This window comes from Gallinula chloropus (genome assembly GCF_964237585.1).
Source record: "Gallinula chloropus genome assembly, chromosome: 2".
Taxonomy (NCBI): domain Eukaryota; kingdom Metazoa; phylum Chordata; class Aves; order Gruiformes; family Rallidae; genus Gallinula; species Gallinula chloropus.
Window position 1 is genome coordinate 92,516,804 of NC_140086.1, and position 18,851 is coordinate 92,535,654.

The 18,851-nt window shown below is 42.5% G+C and overlaps 1 protein-coding gene across 1 annotated transcript; it reads right to left on the bottom strand.

Moving 5' to 3' along the window:
* Positions 1-2,996: 2,996 nt before the first annotated feature.
* Positions 2,997-18,111, bottom strand: BLOC1S5 (biogenesis of lysosomal organelles complex 1 subunit 5). The gene is made up of 5 exons (XM_084260571.1): positions 17,984-18,111; positions 16,112-16,194; positions 13,790-13,919; positions 11,908-11,966; positions 2,997-5,086 (listed from the first exon to the last, which is right to left on the bottom strand). The coding sequence occupies exons 1-5, from the start codon at positions 18,093-18,095 to the stop codon at positions 4,907-4,909; spliced, it is 564 nt and encodes a 187-aa protein (XP_084116697.1). The 5' UTR covers positions 18,096-18,111; the 3' UTR covers positions 2,997-4,906.
* Positions 18,112-18,851: the final 740 nt, after the last annotated feature.

Here is an 18,851-nt window from a genome sequence, read left to right on the forward strand (position 1 = left end):
CTTTCTAGGTGACATAGTAAATACTGGAACAGATTTAAAGCCATCTGGAGAGGGGATTTTCAGGAACCGGAATTTATTTAATGAGGGCTAAAAACATCTGGAAAGGACAAGCTTGGGTCCACTCATAAAGGACTTCCTATGACCTCAAGCAATCCGGAACTAACTTCCCTGAAGCTAAAGCTACTGAAAAGCGCTGTGCATATTCTAGAACACGTTACTGCCTTTTTGTGTATCCTAGCTTGGGAGGGCATTGGCTGGGTACCACCCCCCAAGCTTTCCAAAGTATGCTGGCAAATTTATTTTACATTTAACTTGGAGACAACTAAAAATGCTTATCCAGGCCCTGAGGTGCTTGCTGTGGCAAGAGCAAAGGTTATTTTTCTCCAGATTACAGAATAGAGGGACCATATCTCACGAAACATTGGATAAATCCATAGGTTATGTCCACTTCTAAAAACATGGTTAGTAACTAGCAAAAGCTGTAAGCAGAGCTTTGGTTTGCACCAGCTTCTGTTACATCAAGTCAAACGAACAGTGACACTCGGTTGAAGGTCTCCCCGTACCCACCCGTGAGCCATGAGCAGAGAAGACTGAGGAGATACAGTATTATCCATCCTTCAGTGCAATTGTCTTGAAGACTCATATTCAAAGGGTCAACTTTTCCTTCACCTTCTATAAAATGACGTTAAGTAAAAATCTGAACTATCCAGGTTCTGATTTGGCCCGAATCAAGCACTTACTTCGGGTGGTGTTCTGAAACCCGAGTGCTAATTTAGCTCCAGTCCTACTTAGGAAGCACAAACCCTAGCCCCAGATTTTCAAAGCCACAGCTCCAAGCCCTAGCAGGACTCTGGCAAGCCTTTCTTCCTTCCGATGCTCACCATTGCCTTGAATAAATTTGTTTCTACTTTGCTAGTTACCAAATATAAAACTGCGACCTGTAAAGCTGAAAAGGTACCGCACATAATGCTGTACCCTCCCCAGAGCTGAGAGGTACCACCTTTCTAAGGCTTGAAATAAATCTTTGTTCCCCTGTAACTTGATGCACAGACCATAAAACTAAAGCAAAAGCACTCTACCTTTACTACTTTGAGAATTTAATTAGAAGCAATTAGAATAACTGGCCTGTTTAAGAGAGAGTGGTATGGTAATTTTGTTCACAAAAGTTTTTGTAGAAGTTGTTTTTGGCTTTTGGGGTTTTTTTTATAATGGCATGATCTCTCTCCAGAAGCACCAACTTCTGTCTCAAGCCTTCAGAAAACCTGATCCACTGAACTGGACAGCAGTACAAAAACGTGGCTCTTGAAGGTTTTAAATGCCTCCCACAGAGTCTAACTTCAATTTATTGTAAGTATTAATTGGAACACCGAAGTATTGCGGGTGACATAGTTTAGATCAGCACGTTACGTAAATAATTTTAAGAGCGACCTGTTGCAAGGCTTTTCAAGGACTAATGGGGCAGAACGGTAGCATCATTTTTTTCATTTCAAAGCATGTGGTTTCATCCACAAAAAGCCCCGGACTTACAAAAACGCTGCAGTACAGCCGAACACAAGCACTTGCGTTCTGCACCTCATAAACCCAGACTTTCCAGCTTTCCTTCTCAGGCCTGCACCGACACCTGCTGGGGAGCATCTGGAAAGCTCGCTATCCGCAGCCATGAGACACGAGAAGCTTTTCAATTCGGGAGCGAGCTACCCCGGGATTCGAACACTGATTAGGGTGCTTCCTATTTGACCCCTGAACAGAACTCCACAGTTTTTGAGGAAAGCTTTAACAAGGTATAAATTACCAGAGCAGATGCAATGTTCCAGCTGTGATTATGGAATTTTCCTATAAAAAGCGTTACCTGGCGTTAGCATCTAAAGCAGCAGAGTTCCTGGACATAAAGCAGCTTCCCCCCTCCCCTGAAATTAGAACTTGTGATATGCCTTAGATATAAAACATTCCAAGTAGAACAGCACAGGGGTTCATTTTTAAAGCACGGCAGCTAAAATCAAAACAACCCCCTACGTATTTCTTCAGTTCCTCAGTTTGTTATTACTCCTAAATACAGCCACAGATTTCCTGTAGGAGTTCTGGGACAGACACCAGTTTCTTGCTACGTATCCATTGGAACAGAACAACTAAGAGAATATTCCAGTGATCACACAATATCCTACAGTTCAGCACTAACAGTTAAGCAAAAAGTTACACGTGTAAGTCTGGTACCGAGACGCATGGCAACACTCACCTGCCGCAGTGGTTAACCGAAGTGTTGAGGCAGCTTTCCAGCTCCTGCTGGAATCCCACCCAAACTTCCATTGAGCTTAACAGGGGGTAGAGACACCCTCAGCATTTTTAAAACTATGAAATTCGGTCACTTAAATATTGTATTATGTAAGTACAGAACACTTCTTTCACGCACCAGTGATGTGAACACAACTTTTAAACTATTTGTTCTTTTACTTCTCCCACATGGTAGAGACCATGGAGTAACAACACTCGAGCCTTGCAAAGGAAGTCCCGCCATGGAGCACTACTGTGCCCAGGCAGACCATAGTTCACCCTGCTAAAAAACTGCTGGGATAGGAATCTCTTAGCCATCTTCTGTGTTGGGATAATAGTAGAGACATCAAGTTGGTTTGTTGGAATTTTTAAGCATTTGGACAGAAAAAGTAGGTTTTCCTGGAAGTGCTGACAAGTTGCTTCAAAGACAATTAGGCACTTCCCGTAAGGATCATGATGTCCAACTCCTGGCTCCACAAAGGGCCAGCCAAGTCAGAGCACGTGAATGAAATAATTCAGCAACAGACCGTTTCTGGGTAGTCCCCACAACGAGTAAGAGTGGGCCAACAGGAGGATAGAAACTATGAAAAGTGTGCTCAAATTACATTCGGCATAAAAATACCCCTATCTTTCTAAGAGGGGGACACATTCTCAGAATATTTAGAAGACTTTTCTTCCTCCAATATTTAGAAGCTTTCCAAAGAATCATGAGAGTACATCCCAGAAGATCTTGGAAAGAGCACTTTATTTTCCAGTGAAGATCCAACTTGAAACACTTGCAGTCATTGTTTAAGAGCCCTCAAACCGACAAAATACTAAAATCTACAGCTCCAGTGCACAGTTAATTAGATATCTAAATCTTAATAAAAATTATCAGTGCAAAAATAAAAATTAATTCAGTCTGCAGTTAAATGCATTTTGTTACAAAGATATTTGGGCTTTGAGCACGTATACATCAAATAATCTCGTAGGAGAGAAGCCGTTTTCAGTCTGCGCTCAAAACATCAGAACTGTTCCACACCCAGTTGTAAAGACAGGCAAGAACTATCTTTTTCTTTTGAAACGAAAAGTCTGAGCTTAGTTACAACATCCATCATGGGTACATAAACTGAAAAATATTACAGAGGTCACCTTCTATTCAAAAAGGGGTTATTCTAAAAGAGGCTTTCCTATTTTTCATGTGTGGGATACTTTGGAGACAGCCTCACTTTTTTCCATCCACAACAGAAAATTAACAACATTCCAGCGTGCCCCGGTGTTGGCAAGTCCTCTTTTCAGTGCACATACACAATGATGATTGATGAAGCTGTTGGGTCTACAGTAGCGGGCAGAGCAGCTTGGCAGGAATTCAGTGTTATTGAAAGAAATCTCAAATACTTATTCCATCTCCTCCACCAACTTTAATCGCACTATCAACATGCTGCCAGGAACGGAGCCTTGACACCAAGCCATAAGCTTACACAAGCAACCACTGTTGGCATATTACTGCTGCAATGCAGGTAAAGGGTAAACTCTGTTTATTTTTACCTGTTTCCATTCTATACTGGACATCAGCTAAATTATGGAAAGATATTTCCTGTACTAACGGTTAGCTTGCAGCAAATTTCATTAAGGTACTATGTCTCATTTTCCTTGGTTAATGAACTGATTAAGTTAACTTCTTCAGTTACACCGCTATTAACTTTGAGCTTTAAATAAAAGAAAGCACAACAGGAGCTTCACATACCCCATAAATGTAACAGTAAGAATGCAGATGGGTACTACAGGCCTTTTACCACTAATCTGCTCATGTGTTATGCGGATGAAATAACAAAAATCTTTCCTTGATTGCTTTATAAAGTTCTGACGAGTTTATCCTACGTAAACCAACAGCATGTCAACCATTTAAGGTAAATACTGTACTAGCTACAAAGCTAGTAAAGAGACCAATACGCTTCTCATGATTACTTTCGAGCTTGTTTTGGCTTTGCTTAGAACAGTAAAGCTTAAGAAGAGAGGTCTGAGGCATTTAAAGGGAGGGAAAATAAATCCTTGTCCAAGCTCGTTTAGCCATTTTTGTCAGGAAAAACCATTTGAATCTCAACTATACTTGATAATACTGAACACACAACCCCAAAATTGGAATTACAACTGGCTTTAAAACTTTGCTGGTATCTGCCATTGCCAAAGCTTCAGAGTAAAGCATTCCATAAAACAAGTTGGTTTTCCTGAAATCTGTGAACAGGAGTTACACTTTCCCCAGCTACCTATGGCTGAAACCTTTTACACCTATGTTCTGGGAAAAGTCCGTGGCCACACACTGGGGTAGTCTTTTTTTTTTTCTCAAATGATATGATACTCTCTGCAGATGGGAGAGAATTCCAGTTTGCAACTCCCTGAGCTGATGTAGTCACACAAATGTCATTTCCAGTCCCACCTTCCAGCAAACGAAGAAAAACTGGCGTTCCACTCGCCCCCAACACAACAAGCAGAGATAGGCACTTAAGTTGAACGTATGCAAACCTTTTCTTCCCGTACTAAGCCTGTGGAGGAAAGTCTCCTTTTTTCTTCTTTGTTTCAGCTTTCCAAAAGAATCTCAATTTAAGTCAGAAGCAACTGAGTATTGGCACAAACCCAGCATTATTAAAAAAGAAAGGTCTTAGAAAGCAATGTTTTTGGCCAGTTCCTTCTCCATTTCGGAATACTGCTCTCTGAGGCGCTCCATAGCTTTCCTGTGCTCCTCGTCCACCTCTGCCCGTCTGCTCTGCTGCTCTTTCATGAATTCCTCCCGCTGGGCTACAAGCTTCTCTTCACGAGCCATCAGCTCGTCCGCCTGGCGCTGAGAGAAGGAAAACAAGAGGTTTTAACAGTCCTCTACGGATGAAAACAGAGGGTTTAATTGAGATCTACGTAACGTTAACGAGTATCAGAGAAACGGAGCTTTTACTTTAGGGGAGGAAAGTGAAACTACCAAGAAAACATATGAAAAGGTGACAATCCAAAATGAATGGTAAAACGCCTACAATACGATTAACATGACAGCATTAACAACAGCAGCTTTTCTCTGCTAGAGCCTGTCAAAACATAAATAAATCCAGAGACCCTTTAAAGTTTGCTACCTTCCTTAGATCGCTTCATTGAGTTTCTGCAGGTCATGCTTGTTGCATTATTTGCTCCACCGACCACTAACAACATTAGAAGTCACGTTACCAGCTGATATAAATTCGTATTATTGTACAAAGATCTTCTTTTAAAATGAACTTCCGATTTTGGGAAGTGTATTCAGTGGGTTTAACCCCTTAAAGTATGGGAAAACTCCCACCCCAATCAGTAAAGAGACACTTCTTTTTCCTTTTTGCCTGCCTCCACCCCCCTTCTTTTCCTGTGTTCACCTAGAAAGAAGCTGCCGACTAACATGGGCAGACTGAAGGATTCTACTGGAATGAAAGTAACTAGAAGAAAAATAATTTAAATAAAATGCAGCTGATGTTTGGTTAAATGGTCTTAAAGAACTGGCAATCTGCAGCCAGTACAGCAAGCACAGAAAGGTCTATGCTAAATACGACACAGAGCAGGAACGCGCTGGAACCGTTAAGAATTATGAGGAGAAAACAATTTTGGATTTGTGAGTGCTAGGCAGAATGCAATTTCAGAGGGTTATGTATGTCTGTTATTTAGGTACATGCACTTTACCAGAGATTACCACTTCAGCATTCAAGACATTTGAAGTTTCATGTCAAAAGTACATAAATAGAATGCTACTGCATTTCACAACAAGTTACAATTGCTAATAAAACTCCTGTAATTTATACACCACCAATCCTTCAACATACTGCTCCTCTTTTCTTGCCATTTACTGCTTTCCCCTAGAACGTATCACCATTGAAACAAAAGTATTTTCTATGTTCTTGAAGACATTTTTAAAACTAGGAAAAACACACAGTTCTATTTACCATAATGCTTAGGTTCTGCATCAGGTCTTAGTCTTGATCACAAGCCCCCAGTACAAAAATGGAAAGAGCAAAACAAAATATAACAACATAGATATTCAATGTTTTGAAACAACCAGGTAGTGTTTCTGCTTTAGCCAGCGAGGTCAAGCTGTGATTAATGTCTTCCTTGGTAAGTTATTTTCCCCCCTCATACTATGATACTGCTTGGCTTCTGGTAATTCAAATTCCTTTCATACTCTTTATTTTGAAGAGGGATAAAAAAACCCCAAAGAACAAAAAGCGCAGCTACCTAGGAAGAGAAGTCAGGCACACATCCTATATGCATGTTTAAATGACATGTACTTCTGTGGAGTGCTTGCATACAGTGTTAACAGTCTGGCCTCTTTATATTATAGACACTGAAGTCATAAGAAATCTAGGAAGTTGTTCTTACATTTGGTCCATCTTCCAGCAAAACAGAGAGTACTTTTCGCACTTCACTTCTGTCAACTCCAGGCCACTGGAACCCATTCAAATATTCTTCAATACACTCCATATGTTGTTCTTCAAGATCTCCCACCCTGGGTTAAGGCACTGTTTTTGCCATGCAGCATTCTATATACCTTGTCATGACATTATGCCAAAATCGCTTTGTTTGCAACAGATGCAACCCCGGCCAGTCACAAAATGCACCAGTGTACTCTAGTAGTTTGACTAGTGCAGTACTTTATACTCAACAGGCTTTGAAACTGTCAGTGCCTCACACATTTCTGACAGGATTGCACAGCACTATCTTTAAACTACATTCATTGACGTGTACAGACATCTTGGCTTGGATTTGTATTGGTTAACTCAAAAGTTACTCTCAAAAAGCTAACTGTTTGCAAAAGTTAACAAGGTTACATATATTAGTGATCTGGAACAACAACACTGAGTGTTTTTTATGCTATCAATTATAATTTCCAAATGTATTGATTTGCAAAAAGGTTTGTTGGGTTTGTCTGTCGTGTCGTTCCCTCCCCCAAGAAAACAGTACACGTAGAATTTGATAGTGTGCCTGGCAAAACAATTTCCAGGGTGATTTTGTAAAGATGAGGAAAATAACATATTCATTTTAACATAACAGAACTTCAGGTTATTTTCCATCAATTTGTTGTACCTAATATCATATTACGTTTCTTATTCCTCTAAGTCTTAAAAACATAGAAATAACTTCAATCAATTTAAATATTAACACAAATCGGTCTTGCGGCCTGTGGTGGCTTGACCCTGGCTGGAGGTCAGACACCCACCAAAGCTGCTCTACCACTCCTGTTTTCAGCTGGACAGGGAAGAAAATATATATTGAGAGACTTAGGAGTCGAGATAAGGACAGGAAAAGATCACCCTGCAATTACTGTTACAGGCAAAACAGACTCAACAGGGAATAAAAGAAAACACTCTAATTTATGACACTGCACTGCACACTCAGTGACACCAGAGTCGGATAACAAGAAGTGTGACCAGATCTTAAAGCACCACCGCCCACCCCTCCCTTCTGAGCAGACTGAACTTGAGACATGATTTCTCTCCCTTCTTCCCCCCCGCCACTGTGACGCAGGGAGGGGCAAGGAATCAGGGTGGGGGAGGGAAGCATTCCTCACACCCTTCCCCTGCTCCAGCATGGGATCCCACCCATGGCAGAGTCCTCCATGAACTTCTCCAACTTGAGTCCTTTTCCACGGGGCTTCAGCTCTTCACCAGCTGCCCCAGCATGGGTCATGTCTATGGGGTGTGGTCACAAAAGTCATGGAGTGTCTCTCAGTCTCTCAAGCCCAGACTGCTAGAGCCTGGTCCCCAACATGGTCACAAGCCTCCCGTCTCAGCAAACCTGCTCCAGCATGGGTCTCTCTCTCTTGCTCATCTGTGTCTCTCTCTCCACTGGCGGAGGCTTACTCCAATGTGTGCCACAGCGTCTTCTGTACATCTCCACCTGCTCCAGCACTGGGCCTCTCCATGGGCTGCAGGTGGGGTCTCAGCCTTTTCCATGGGCTGTGGGGGGACACCCGCTCCACACCATGGGTTTCTCCGCAGGCTGAAAGGGAATCTCTTTCTCTCCAGCACCTAGGCTGCCTTCCGCCCCCCTTCCCTGACCTTGGTGCCTACACAGCTCCTTACATCTTCTCACTCTCTTCTCTGGTGGCAAAAAGCAGCTGCTTGCAGTGTTTTTTCTCCTAAATGTGATTCCCAGAGGTGCTGTGACCATCGCTGTTGGGCTTGGCCTTGGTCAGCAATGACTCTGGCCTTGAGCCGGCTGGTGTTTGTTTTGTCAGGCCTACAGAGAGTTTCTGGCTGCTTCTCCTGCAGCCCCCCTTCTTCACCAGAACCCAGCCATGCAAAACTACAACATGCCTTAAGCATCATGATCCTTAGTTATGAAGCACGAACTCATCACACCTTTAAACCCAGGCTAAGTAGAAAGGGGCATGTGAACATCATTTCCGAGGAACAATCTTTGAAATACATACTTTCTCTAGCTAAATAGGAATGGAAAATTGAAACAGACAGGAATCTCCTGCTGACACAAGTATGACAACAGTAAGAAGAACGAGCAATCTCTAGAAAATCTGGATAAACTCAGTTCTGCTGATAATGCACTAAACTCCCATAATTCTTTTCTAAGTTATCACGAAGACAACAAGCGACAGTAACTCATACTCCAGCTTTTGCAAGTTCTTAGAAATTCTGCATTCCAGAAAGGTTCAACAATAATTAGCTCTATAAATGGTAAAGTTTTAAGTATCAGACAATCCAACACCTCCCGCCACACTGTAGCGTGAATCGAAAGATCATTTAACTGTCAGCAACAGTATGTTATGCTTTAGGCTTTTACTATCTGTGTTAGTGACTTGCACTTACTAACATCTACTGTGCAGGAAAAAAGCCAAACACTTTTACCCCACCTGAAAAGATCTATAAGGCAGCACACAAATGATATTTCTCCATAGCTGCTATTTTAGCAAAATTTGGATATATTTTATTTCTGTTGTTAATTCAACCAGATGATTTTCTCCTCACCTCCAAACAATCTTCGAGCTCTAGCTCTCTCCAATAAAGTTTCCAGCTCCAGACAACACTGATACAACTCTGTCCTGTTTTTGACTGCTAGTTATCCATTCTTTCAGCAATTCCTGTGCCCCAGTATATCTCAGCTGTTCTAGGAGTCACTTCCTTCAGTGACCCAACATAAGCCATAGCAAGTCACTTTTCACACGTAACCTCAATACTCATCCTCAATTTCTGTCTTTCAGTGTAATGTTATAAATACAAGGCTTTGGGAAACTCAAACTAAGCTTAGAATCCTATCTGTTTTTAACAATGCCTACTACCTATATGTGTAAGTTTTGTATAAGATAGACACATCACTAAATTTGGAAGATTTTTCAGCTTTCACGTTCATTTAAAAAGTTGAAAATAGTTTTAAGCTAAAGTTTCAGAATTTGCTTTAGATATAAACCAAAGCTTGTCTAAATTACATAATTGCTTCTTTATTAATTCCTTTAATTCCTTTCTGGGAATTCCCTTTGGTGTGTTAGCAAACTTATGTATTTTGGCAGTGACATCTTTTGTATTGCTTTTATATCAACATCGAAGTTCAGACATTAGTTATTTGATAAAAAAATCTGATTAGGAAAGTATTTTTTTACTCAATAGTGCACACTGCTTGAACTTTAAAGATAACAAAGCCGCCCTGTATATAGTACTGACTCATATGACTATTGCACTTATTTCTATCACCACTGGTTATGCAAAAAAATAACTTTTTAAAAAAAAAATCCCTTTTTTCAGTAAACTTTGTTTTTTGTATTACTTGGGTTATTTTTTCTGAAATTAAACAAAAAATCCAAACAAACCCCAAAACTACATCAACAAAACCCAAACCAAAAAATATACCATTTGTGGGAGGGACAGGCTTTGAGAAACGTTACTGTACTAGTTCAAGCAGTTAAGTCCACAATGGGAAGTGTAGTGTAGGGGGTAGCTTCCAAGCATATACCTGTACCCTTCTGCATAAAAATATTTAAAATGGAAAAAAAATATATTAAAGTATAGTACACAAAAGCAGGTTTAAAAACATTCTTGAAATCTTCTTTGGTTTGTCCAACAAGTTTAAAGTAATTTCCAGCTTGAGCTACTAGCCAAATATTACATATCTGGATGGAAAGACTACTCAATGAGACAGGGAATTCCACGACTGCTTGTTTCAGTGACACTCCTGTAATCACAAATTACTTTACACACTAAGTGAGAATGTGGTAGGAACCATATCATTTCCCTTTTGTTACTTGGTTGATGCCAGTAGCCAAAAGGAACAGCAAAAAAGTTGTTAATAAATAATCTTAAAATTCCTCTTATTCAGTAGAAACAGAATCAATTTCACCGAGGGCTGCTAACACTAAGCACCTGACACTACATCTTATCAAAACCCCGTCAGTTTTTCAGAACACATAATTTCAGAAAGAAAAGTAAGGAAAAAGAATTTCTCCCCAAGCAGCTGAACTACACTGACACCTTCTATCTACAATTTTTAAAAGTTACCTACCTGTAGCTACTCACATTTGGAAAGTCTTACTATACAAGCTTAAAGAAACTTTACAAACCCCTAATAGCTATTAGAATTGCTCCACTGCACATAAAAATTGAGTGGAAATACACAGCCAATGTTTTTAATAAAGAATGGTGAGCGCACTGATCAAGTGACCATTCATTTTAAAAGTTATAAAATATTTGTATTCAAGTTTTGCTGTGAACAAGCAGTAGCAGAACTACAGGAATTTCCTAGTGAAGCTTTCTTCCAGTACCTACACTAGGGTCAGCCACAAGCGCGCCCTGTCAGGGCTCAGCAGCGTGCTGTGCGCACAGTACCGGTATTGAGCGGCAGCCGGACAGCCCATCTTCATCCATTACAGAGAGGAAAGAACAACACAACTATCAGCTTGCAGAAACCAACCTGCTGCCTGTCTTGGGTGATGGCCACAGAAACATCTTCAGCTTTTCTGAATTAAATGATTCGAAATAACATTTTGCAAGAGAAAAGATAACACAGGAACCCAATCCTGAAGGAGCCATGGGAAAACATGAAACTAATTCCTTGTTAATTTTCCCAATTCCAGATTCGGGGCACATGGATTTCAGATGAGCAAAGTGCAGCCAGCTGAAAAGATTCCAGTGATTCGCATGTTCCTATAATATGGCCCTTCATTAAGTAGCCTATCCACAAGAGAAAAACACACTTCCTTTTCAACAAGCAACATATAGAATACAGTCAATGTTCTCAGCTAACTAGGCAAGATTTACATTTCCATTCTGGTAGGTTGGTAGGTGGGTTTTGTTCCACGGAAATTTATTTTTTTTTAAAATTATTTTTATTTAAGCTTTCTCTGTATGTGACAAATCTTGTAGTTTGAGGTAGGAGGGAAAATAAAGCAGAGGAAATAAATTAAAAAAAACCAGTTTCCATGCATCAGGAGATTGTAGGAAGAGGTAGTGATCCATTAACTTTGCAGTACTAGAACATACATACTGCTGCAGCTTGCATCTTACAAGTGCAGAGGTCACAACAGAATTTTACTGCAAGTATATAAAGTATAGAAAAGTGTGTGCTATACAGAAGGCACACAGACTTGCTTTAGAAGCACAAAACTCTTACATAGGTCACTTTATAAAAATCTATCCATCCATCCTTTACCTTCCTCTCTTCATGCTCCTTCTCTTGGAGTCTGTGGATCATACCGTTGGCAGCTTGCACTGAAATAACAAATTACAGGAGATCAATCTGCTGTTCTAAATGGAAGGAAAACTCCCCTGAAAGGGATTTAAAAGACACGAGGCTGTTGCAAGGCAAAGACTGTATTCCACTGTGTCACTTAACTGCACAAAAAAAGCCCTGTCAGTACTTGCAGAAGATGCTTTACACTAACTGTATGTAGGTCTATCACCAAGCTCCCCCTTGTGCATTCTGTTCTAGAAGCCAAAAAGAGAATGACAGCCTGGTCCTCTTGTGATGCTGATGAGAGAGTGCACTACTCAACGCCTCAGAAGACATCAAAAAACCTCTCAAGTCAGTAAACAGACACAGATTACCAAGCTCTATGTTCTGGTTGTTGATCTTAAACATACACACACACACACACACCCATCAAATGTAAGAAGAGATTTAGTATAAACAACCTAGGTGGACAACATCTTTGTGCTGGAGCTAGCCTCTTCTCTTGTGAAACTAGGCCTAGGAAAACTTCTCAGTGGAAATAGGAACTGTATTCTATGCAGTTTTTTCCCCTAACTTATTTAATACTTAATTAACGCAGAATAGTTTCCCCAATGCACTAACAAGTTCTAGCATTGAGAAATACCTTATTTATGGCTCTGAATCTTCTCACAGCAGAAGGCAGGCTCCTGCCCCCTGAGGACTTCCACTTAAGAGAACTTGTTCACTGCTCTAGTGGCTGGTGAGGAGCTGAAGAATCATGAATCGGAGCATCTGGTGGCTGAGTCTGAGCCACTCAGGATCATCAGAAGATAGTGGCAAGCGACAGCTGTAGCAGACTCCCTACAGCAGGGGCTGGAGGCTCCCCACCTGTCAATATGTTCTGTCACCTAGGGAGGTCTGACTCTTGCCAGGAGCTCAATTCAGGATGTTACAGAGAAGCTACTGAGGCTTGGACTATCACCCTGCTGCTCTTCCATGTAGACACCAGTGGTACCACAGGGGTGACCTGAGAAGTATCAGAAACGACTATAAGGATCTGGGAACAGTGGTCAATGGCATGGGGTCTGGATAATGTTCTCCTCAACCTTCCTGGTGAGGGGGACTCAATGGATTTCTGGGGTTAACAGTTGGTTGCACAGTTGGTGTTGGCAGCATGGTTTTGTTTTCTACAGCCATGAAATCCATCAACAGCTGCTTGGAAGAGAAGGAATCCACCAGATTAAACAGGGGAAAAGCACCTTTGCCAACAGGTTAGCCAATCTGGTAGGGACAGCTTTAAACTAGAAATGACAGGTAAGGGGGCAATTCCTCAAAAAACCAAAGTAAGTTGGGAACAGGCTGGCAAACCAAGGGTGTGGGATGATAGTAACAGAAGGGATGTTGCACCTTTTTTAAGGATCACCTCATACGCTCAAGAAACATCTGTGCCAACAACTATCAACCAAAGGCAGCAGGAGGCTGGTATAAATGAGCAAGGAGCTTCTAACTGAATTCAGACTTAAAGAGGAAGTATATAGGAGACTGAGGCAGGGGCAGGCATCCCAGAAGAGACAAGAGTTGCTGTGCGATTGTGCAGAGACAGAGTTAGAAAAGTTGGATTGACCAAAAATAGCTTCTTCTTAAGTCAACAAAAGGTTTCAACGTAACCTTAGCCAGAGCTGCGATGGCAGGACCAACAAATAGCAAACAATGTCCTTGTTGTTTCCCTTTTAAAACGCCACAGAAATGAGAGCTAAGTACATAAAAGGTCAAAAACTTATCCAAGAATGGCATTTTTTCCACAAGTCCTGTTTTGAAACATAACTGTTTAGATTATTCATCAAAATGACACAACAAGGGAAATAAGAAGCAGCGTGCTTACGTCTCTGGAATGCTTCACCCAGGCTGTGGTGCATTGCCTGCTCACACTGAGGAAGGGCGTGCTCATTGGCCTCAAAGACTGTGTTCTTCAGGCTGTCCAGGACTCGCATCTCCCGGAGACCCCGTTTGTCCTGCCGGGAGAATTGAAAGAGAGTCAGTGGCCAACAAGGAGCTCCACGTCCCAAATGAAGATGGTTTCTCAGCTGAAAAGCTAACTGCTTTCTCTCAAAGACTATACCATTGTCGATTAAAGTGTCGCTCTGCTTGTTTAGCATGATTGATAGCACTAGTTTTGTGAGAAAGAGAGAGTTAATACTCAGTTCATCGTGCTAAAATGCAGGAATACTTTGAATGACACTTCCTGGCCCTTGTGGAGGAAGTTGGTATTTACTGATGAAAAGACTGTGGAAAAATGCCTTGTTTTGTATAGATAATTTGAAGTGTATCCAAAACAACCGAGAGTGCCAGAGGTTGGAAGCACAGTGTTGTCATAACTCAGCTGCTACAGAGAAGTAACACAGCAGTGATTCTGCTCGCTCGATGCCTGGCCTTCCAGATTTAGCATGCTGTGAGGTTACAACAATGCAGGTAAAACTGTTTTTACTGAAGTAAAAACTAAAAAATAACATTACACAGCTGGCTAAAGAGGCAGGTCTTCTTCTGGTATATTATAGATCACAATTAATTACAAGAAGAACCAGCTCTTGCTTTATTATTTGCATTTAAAAATTTTTTTTTTTTCTGAAGCCACTACACTGCTTCCACTCTGAATCCCACCTGCACTTTCCTTTAGACAATGAAAAGGATTCTGAAGTCTCCTCCAGGCTGCTGCCTGACTGCTCCCTTCCTCATTTTCCACCTCTTAGTTATGAGTAGAGCTGCACACAACCATTCCTGTACTGTAAGCTGCTAACTGTAAAGCAATTCTAGGGAATAAAAACCACGTTGCACCACATGAAGCGGGCAACTGGATCACCACACCCACATTTCAGAACTTGAAAATCAAGGCACAGACCTGTAAAGGCACTTAACAGGTTCTACACTTCCTAAATGCAAATCTACATTCTTTACACCCTAGATGCTAGTCACTAAAAGCAGCAGCTTATGTCCTAGTGACATCTTAAAATAATGTCCTACTGATATCTTAAAAAATATTTGATATCTTAAAGTTAGAAACAAATGTAATTTCTGGAAGAAATTTTAAGTTGCAAAAATATAAATAATCCTCTGCTATTTTTGCCCTAAAAATATAAACCAGAAAAACTTCCAGAAAACGGCTAAGAATGCATGAAATTTGTAAGTAGAACAAGATTTTGGGTCCAATGACAAAAATACCTGAATTATAAAAATATAAGTTACTATTTCTAGTTGAGTGTAAAATTAGCTTCCTGTGAAAAGCCACATAAAAATATTTGCTGTATCCTGCAACTTGCTTAGGGAAGGCAAAGAAATGAGATTATTTCTTATGACTCTGAAGCCATGCAATACAGATCTGATGAGAGTTTATTTCACATACTTATTTTGCTAAACCAGCACAGAGACAAATTAGACCTGCTTGAAATATTGGCTACAATAGAGGGGTGACAGACATTTTAATGCCTTTTTAAAAAAAAAATCAGCTCTGCACACCAGAAGTTTAACCATATCTTTAGGATTAATTTCAAGATTTTAAATCCCACATTCTGTAAGAATAAAAATCTACTCAGAAATAGCCAATAGAAATCTTGTTGACACAAGATTCTACTTTTCTATGCTTTTGCTGCCATCTCGTGGAAACCGTATTACTCTTACTAAGCCAAGCTGCATATAAACACTGTTACACCTTCAGTACTTCAGCCTTTGATTTGCAGCCAATCAGGTAACATTCACTCAATTTTTAATTGTCTTCTTACTTTGCATAACATGCTGCTCTTCCAGCAATACTACCTTCTTTCATTAAATAAAAATTATAGCAAAATGACATTAAAACCATGCTAGCTGAATCCAGCTGAGGCACAAAGCAGTTTCTTCATCAGATTAAGGCTGCATTGGCCAGCAATATTTTCCTTGAACCAACTAGACTTCTCTTAAAATGTTAAGGCTACATTATTCTCCTACATCAGTATTCCTGTCAGTCTTCTGCAGGAAAAATATTGACGCCCCTTTCAAAACTGCCTCAATGCAGACATATACTATTGGAGTGTTAAGTTAGTTTGGGCAAGAAATGCAAGTCAAGTCTTTCTGAAGAGAATTACATACATATTATAACCTCTAAAAGATGCTGAAACTGTTTAAAGTTTCAGACTCAGAAGATTACAGCACCCAGCAAGATACAAATACTTACTTCAAATTCTTTAATAAAGTACCGTATTTCTCCCTGAATTACTGGTCTGTGATCCAGTAGTCTTGAATAGATTTCCCCAACATCTAGAAGAGTAATGAAAGTCAGGTTTTTAGTTTTTCTCTCACACTCCATGCTGAGGCTACACAACACAAGGTAACACACCATACCTCAATGCAAGAGGCACCAGACACACAAAGCTAAAAGAATATCAAGAATAATATTCATAGGCTATCCTATCAATAGATAGGATCAAATCACCAATGTAGATAAAATGGAAGGAATTAATATTCTAGGTGCTGCAGACACCTTTCTGTGAACAGTCCCCTCTCTCAGCATTTACTATGTCAATCCTCCTCCTCAGTACAACTTCCATATCTGACTGATAACAGTGATAAAATTTTGATAAAGAGGAGAACTAAAGGCTGTAGCTCAAAAGAGATTCATAGTTTAGGATATGGTAGTTTTCTGCAGTAAAAGACAAGAATACAGCTCACTACAAAGGAAGCCTGTTTGCATTTTCTTGTATTCCAGGGTCAAACATTTAAAAACTACTCTTGAAGAAGAGTACAACATGAATATGTGTGAACTGTTGGAGCAAGCCCAGAGAAGGGCCACAAAAACGATCAGAGGGCTGGAGTGCCCCTGTGAAGGCAGGCTGAGCGAGTTGGGGCTGTTCAGTTTGGAGAAGAGAAGGCTCCAGGGACACCAGACCTGACGTTACTGCAGCTTTCCAGTACCTAAAGGGGCCTACAGAAAAGTCGGAGAGGGACTGTTTGCAAGGGCATCGAGTGACAGGGCAAGGGGCAACGGGTTTAAACTAAAAAGGAGTAGATGTAGATTAGATATTAGTAAGAATATCACCACCTGTGAGGGTGGTGAGGCCCTGGCACACGCTGCCCAGAGAAGCTGTGGCTGCCCCCTCCCTGGCAGTGTCCAAGGCCAGGCTGGATGGGGCTTTGGGCAACCAGGTCTAGTGGAGGGTGTCACTACCCATGGCAGGGGGGTTGGAGCTTGGTGATCTTTGTGGTCCCTTCCAACTCCAAACCATCTGTGATTCCACGCGAAATAGGCTTGTCTATCATACAGAAAAAATGTCCATTACATTTAAAAGCACTGAGGGCAGAGCATTCAAAGACTATCTGGAGAAATACACACTGTGGTTCCAACAGGCACTTGAAACTGATACTGAACTGGCAATAGTTCTGCTTTATCTCCTGTCCCCACCTGGCTATTCCTACCTTGCAGCTCTTCTCTCTCTACTGTATCCACAAGGATTTGTTCAACAACCTGAAACTCATCCCATTCATAAAAACCCAAACCCAAAACAAACCCACAAAACGCTGAACACCTGCAGAACGATTATTTCAATTTTGGGGAATAACACGGTTACAGTAAATAAAGTACAAGCTCCACCACTTCCAGGTTCAAACACGCAGCTGAACTCGGACAAAACACGGGTGCCTGGCTGAACCAGACGTAAAAGCTTCCCGGGAAACCGAATGCCGGCGTCACGGGCCCGGCGGCATGTCCAGCTTCCCAAAACAACGCCACACAAACACCCGAGTTACGAACTTCAGGGCACGACAGCCAGCTGAGCTTCCCGGACGCCCAACTCCAACCCTCACCGCAGGTCACGGCACCGCAGAGGGCTGGGAAGCAGACGAGGAGGTCGCGGACGCGCTCCTCCTCCTCCGCGGCACTCCGCCCCGCTCCAGGGACATGCTGCTCCCCCAGGCCCGGCAGCGAGGGCACGGCCGTGCGCCCATGGACGGCCCGCGGCCCCCTCAAAGGCCCAGGCCCCCTCTCGCCGTGCACGGCGGGCTCCGCCACCACGGGGAGCCAGTACCGAGGCGGCCCCGTCCCGCCCCTTACCTTTTATGATGGGCTGAATCGGGGACTCGGCCGCCAGCACCTCCCGCTTCCTGTCGCTGGACAACGGGGCCGCCCCGCTCCGGCCGGGGGACCTGAGGCCACCGCCGCTCATGTCGCTCGGCGCCCCAGGGGCGGCCCGGCCCGGCCCTTCCCCGCCCGCTTAACTTCCGCCTCGCCCCGCTGCCTCGGCGTGAGGTCATCGCCGTGCGCCGGCCGCCCCGGCGGCGGCCGTTGCTGCGGTAACGGCGGCGGGATGCCCTGCCTTGGCCTCCTGCCGCCCCCGACCTCCTCCGGCGGCTGTGCCGAGGAGAAAGATTTTTGACAGGGGAGGAACCCACCGCCACCGCCGCGGACTGGGGGGCCCTGCGCAGCCCGGCCCGGCAGCGGCCGCCCCGTCCTGGCACACGTACGAGAGGCTTTCGGGACGGCAGCCAGCGCCCGGGCGCCCTCGGGGCCCAGCGGCGTGCACCTCTGACCCCACACACAGAGAACAACCCGCACCAAACCGCCAGGCCTTGCGTTGTGCGTTGGGTTTGGTGTTAGGAAGAGACTTCTGTGTACTGAACACGACCAGAGACTGTAGGACATGTGGGCTACACAGAGAGACCACTTCACAAGGAAAAATGATGTCAAGTCCCCCACGTTTCTTTTTAAACCACTTGAAAGTATCAGGGTATTTTCAATGTCCTTCTCAGCACCCTGACCCCTCACCCCTTTTAAAACACCACATACTGACTTCCTTCTGGGATTTAATTTTTTCCCATGCTACATAACTTTCAGAGTAGTTCGATACTTGCATAGGTCATTGCAGCTATACCTTAGGGGGTTTTTTACACATCCTTTTTACTTGAAATACACAGGGCACTGC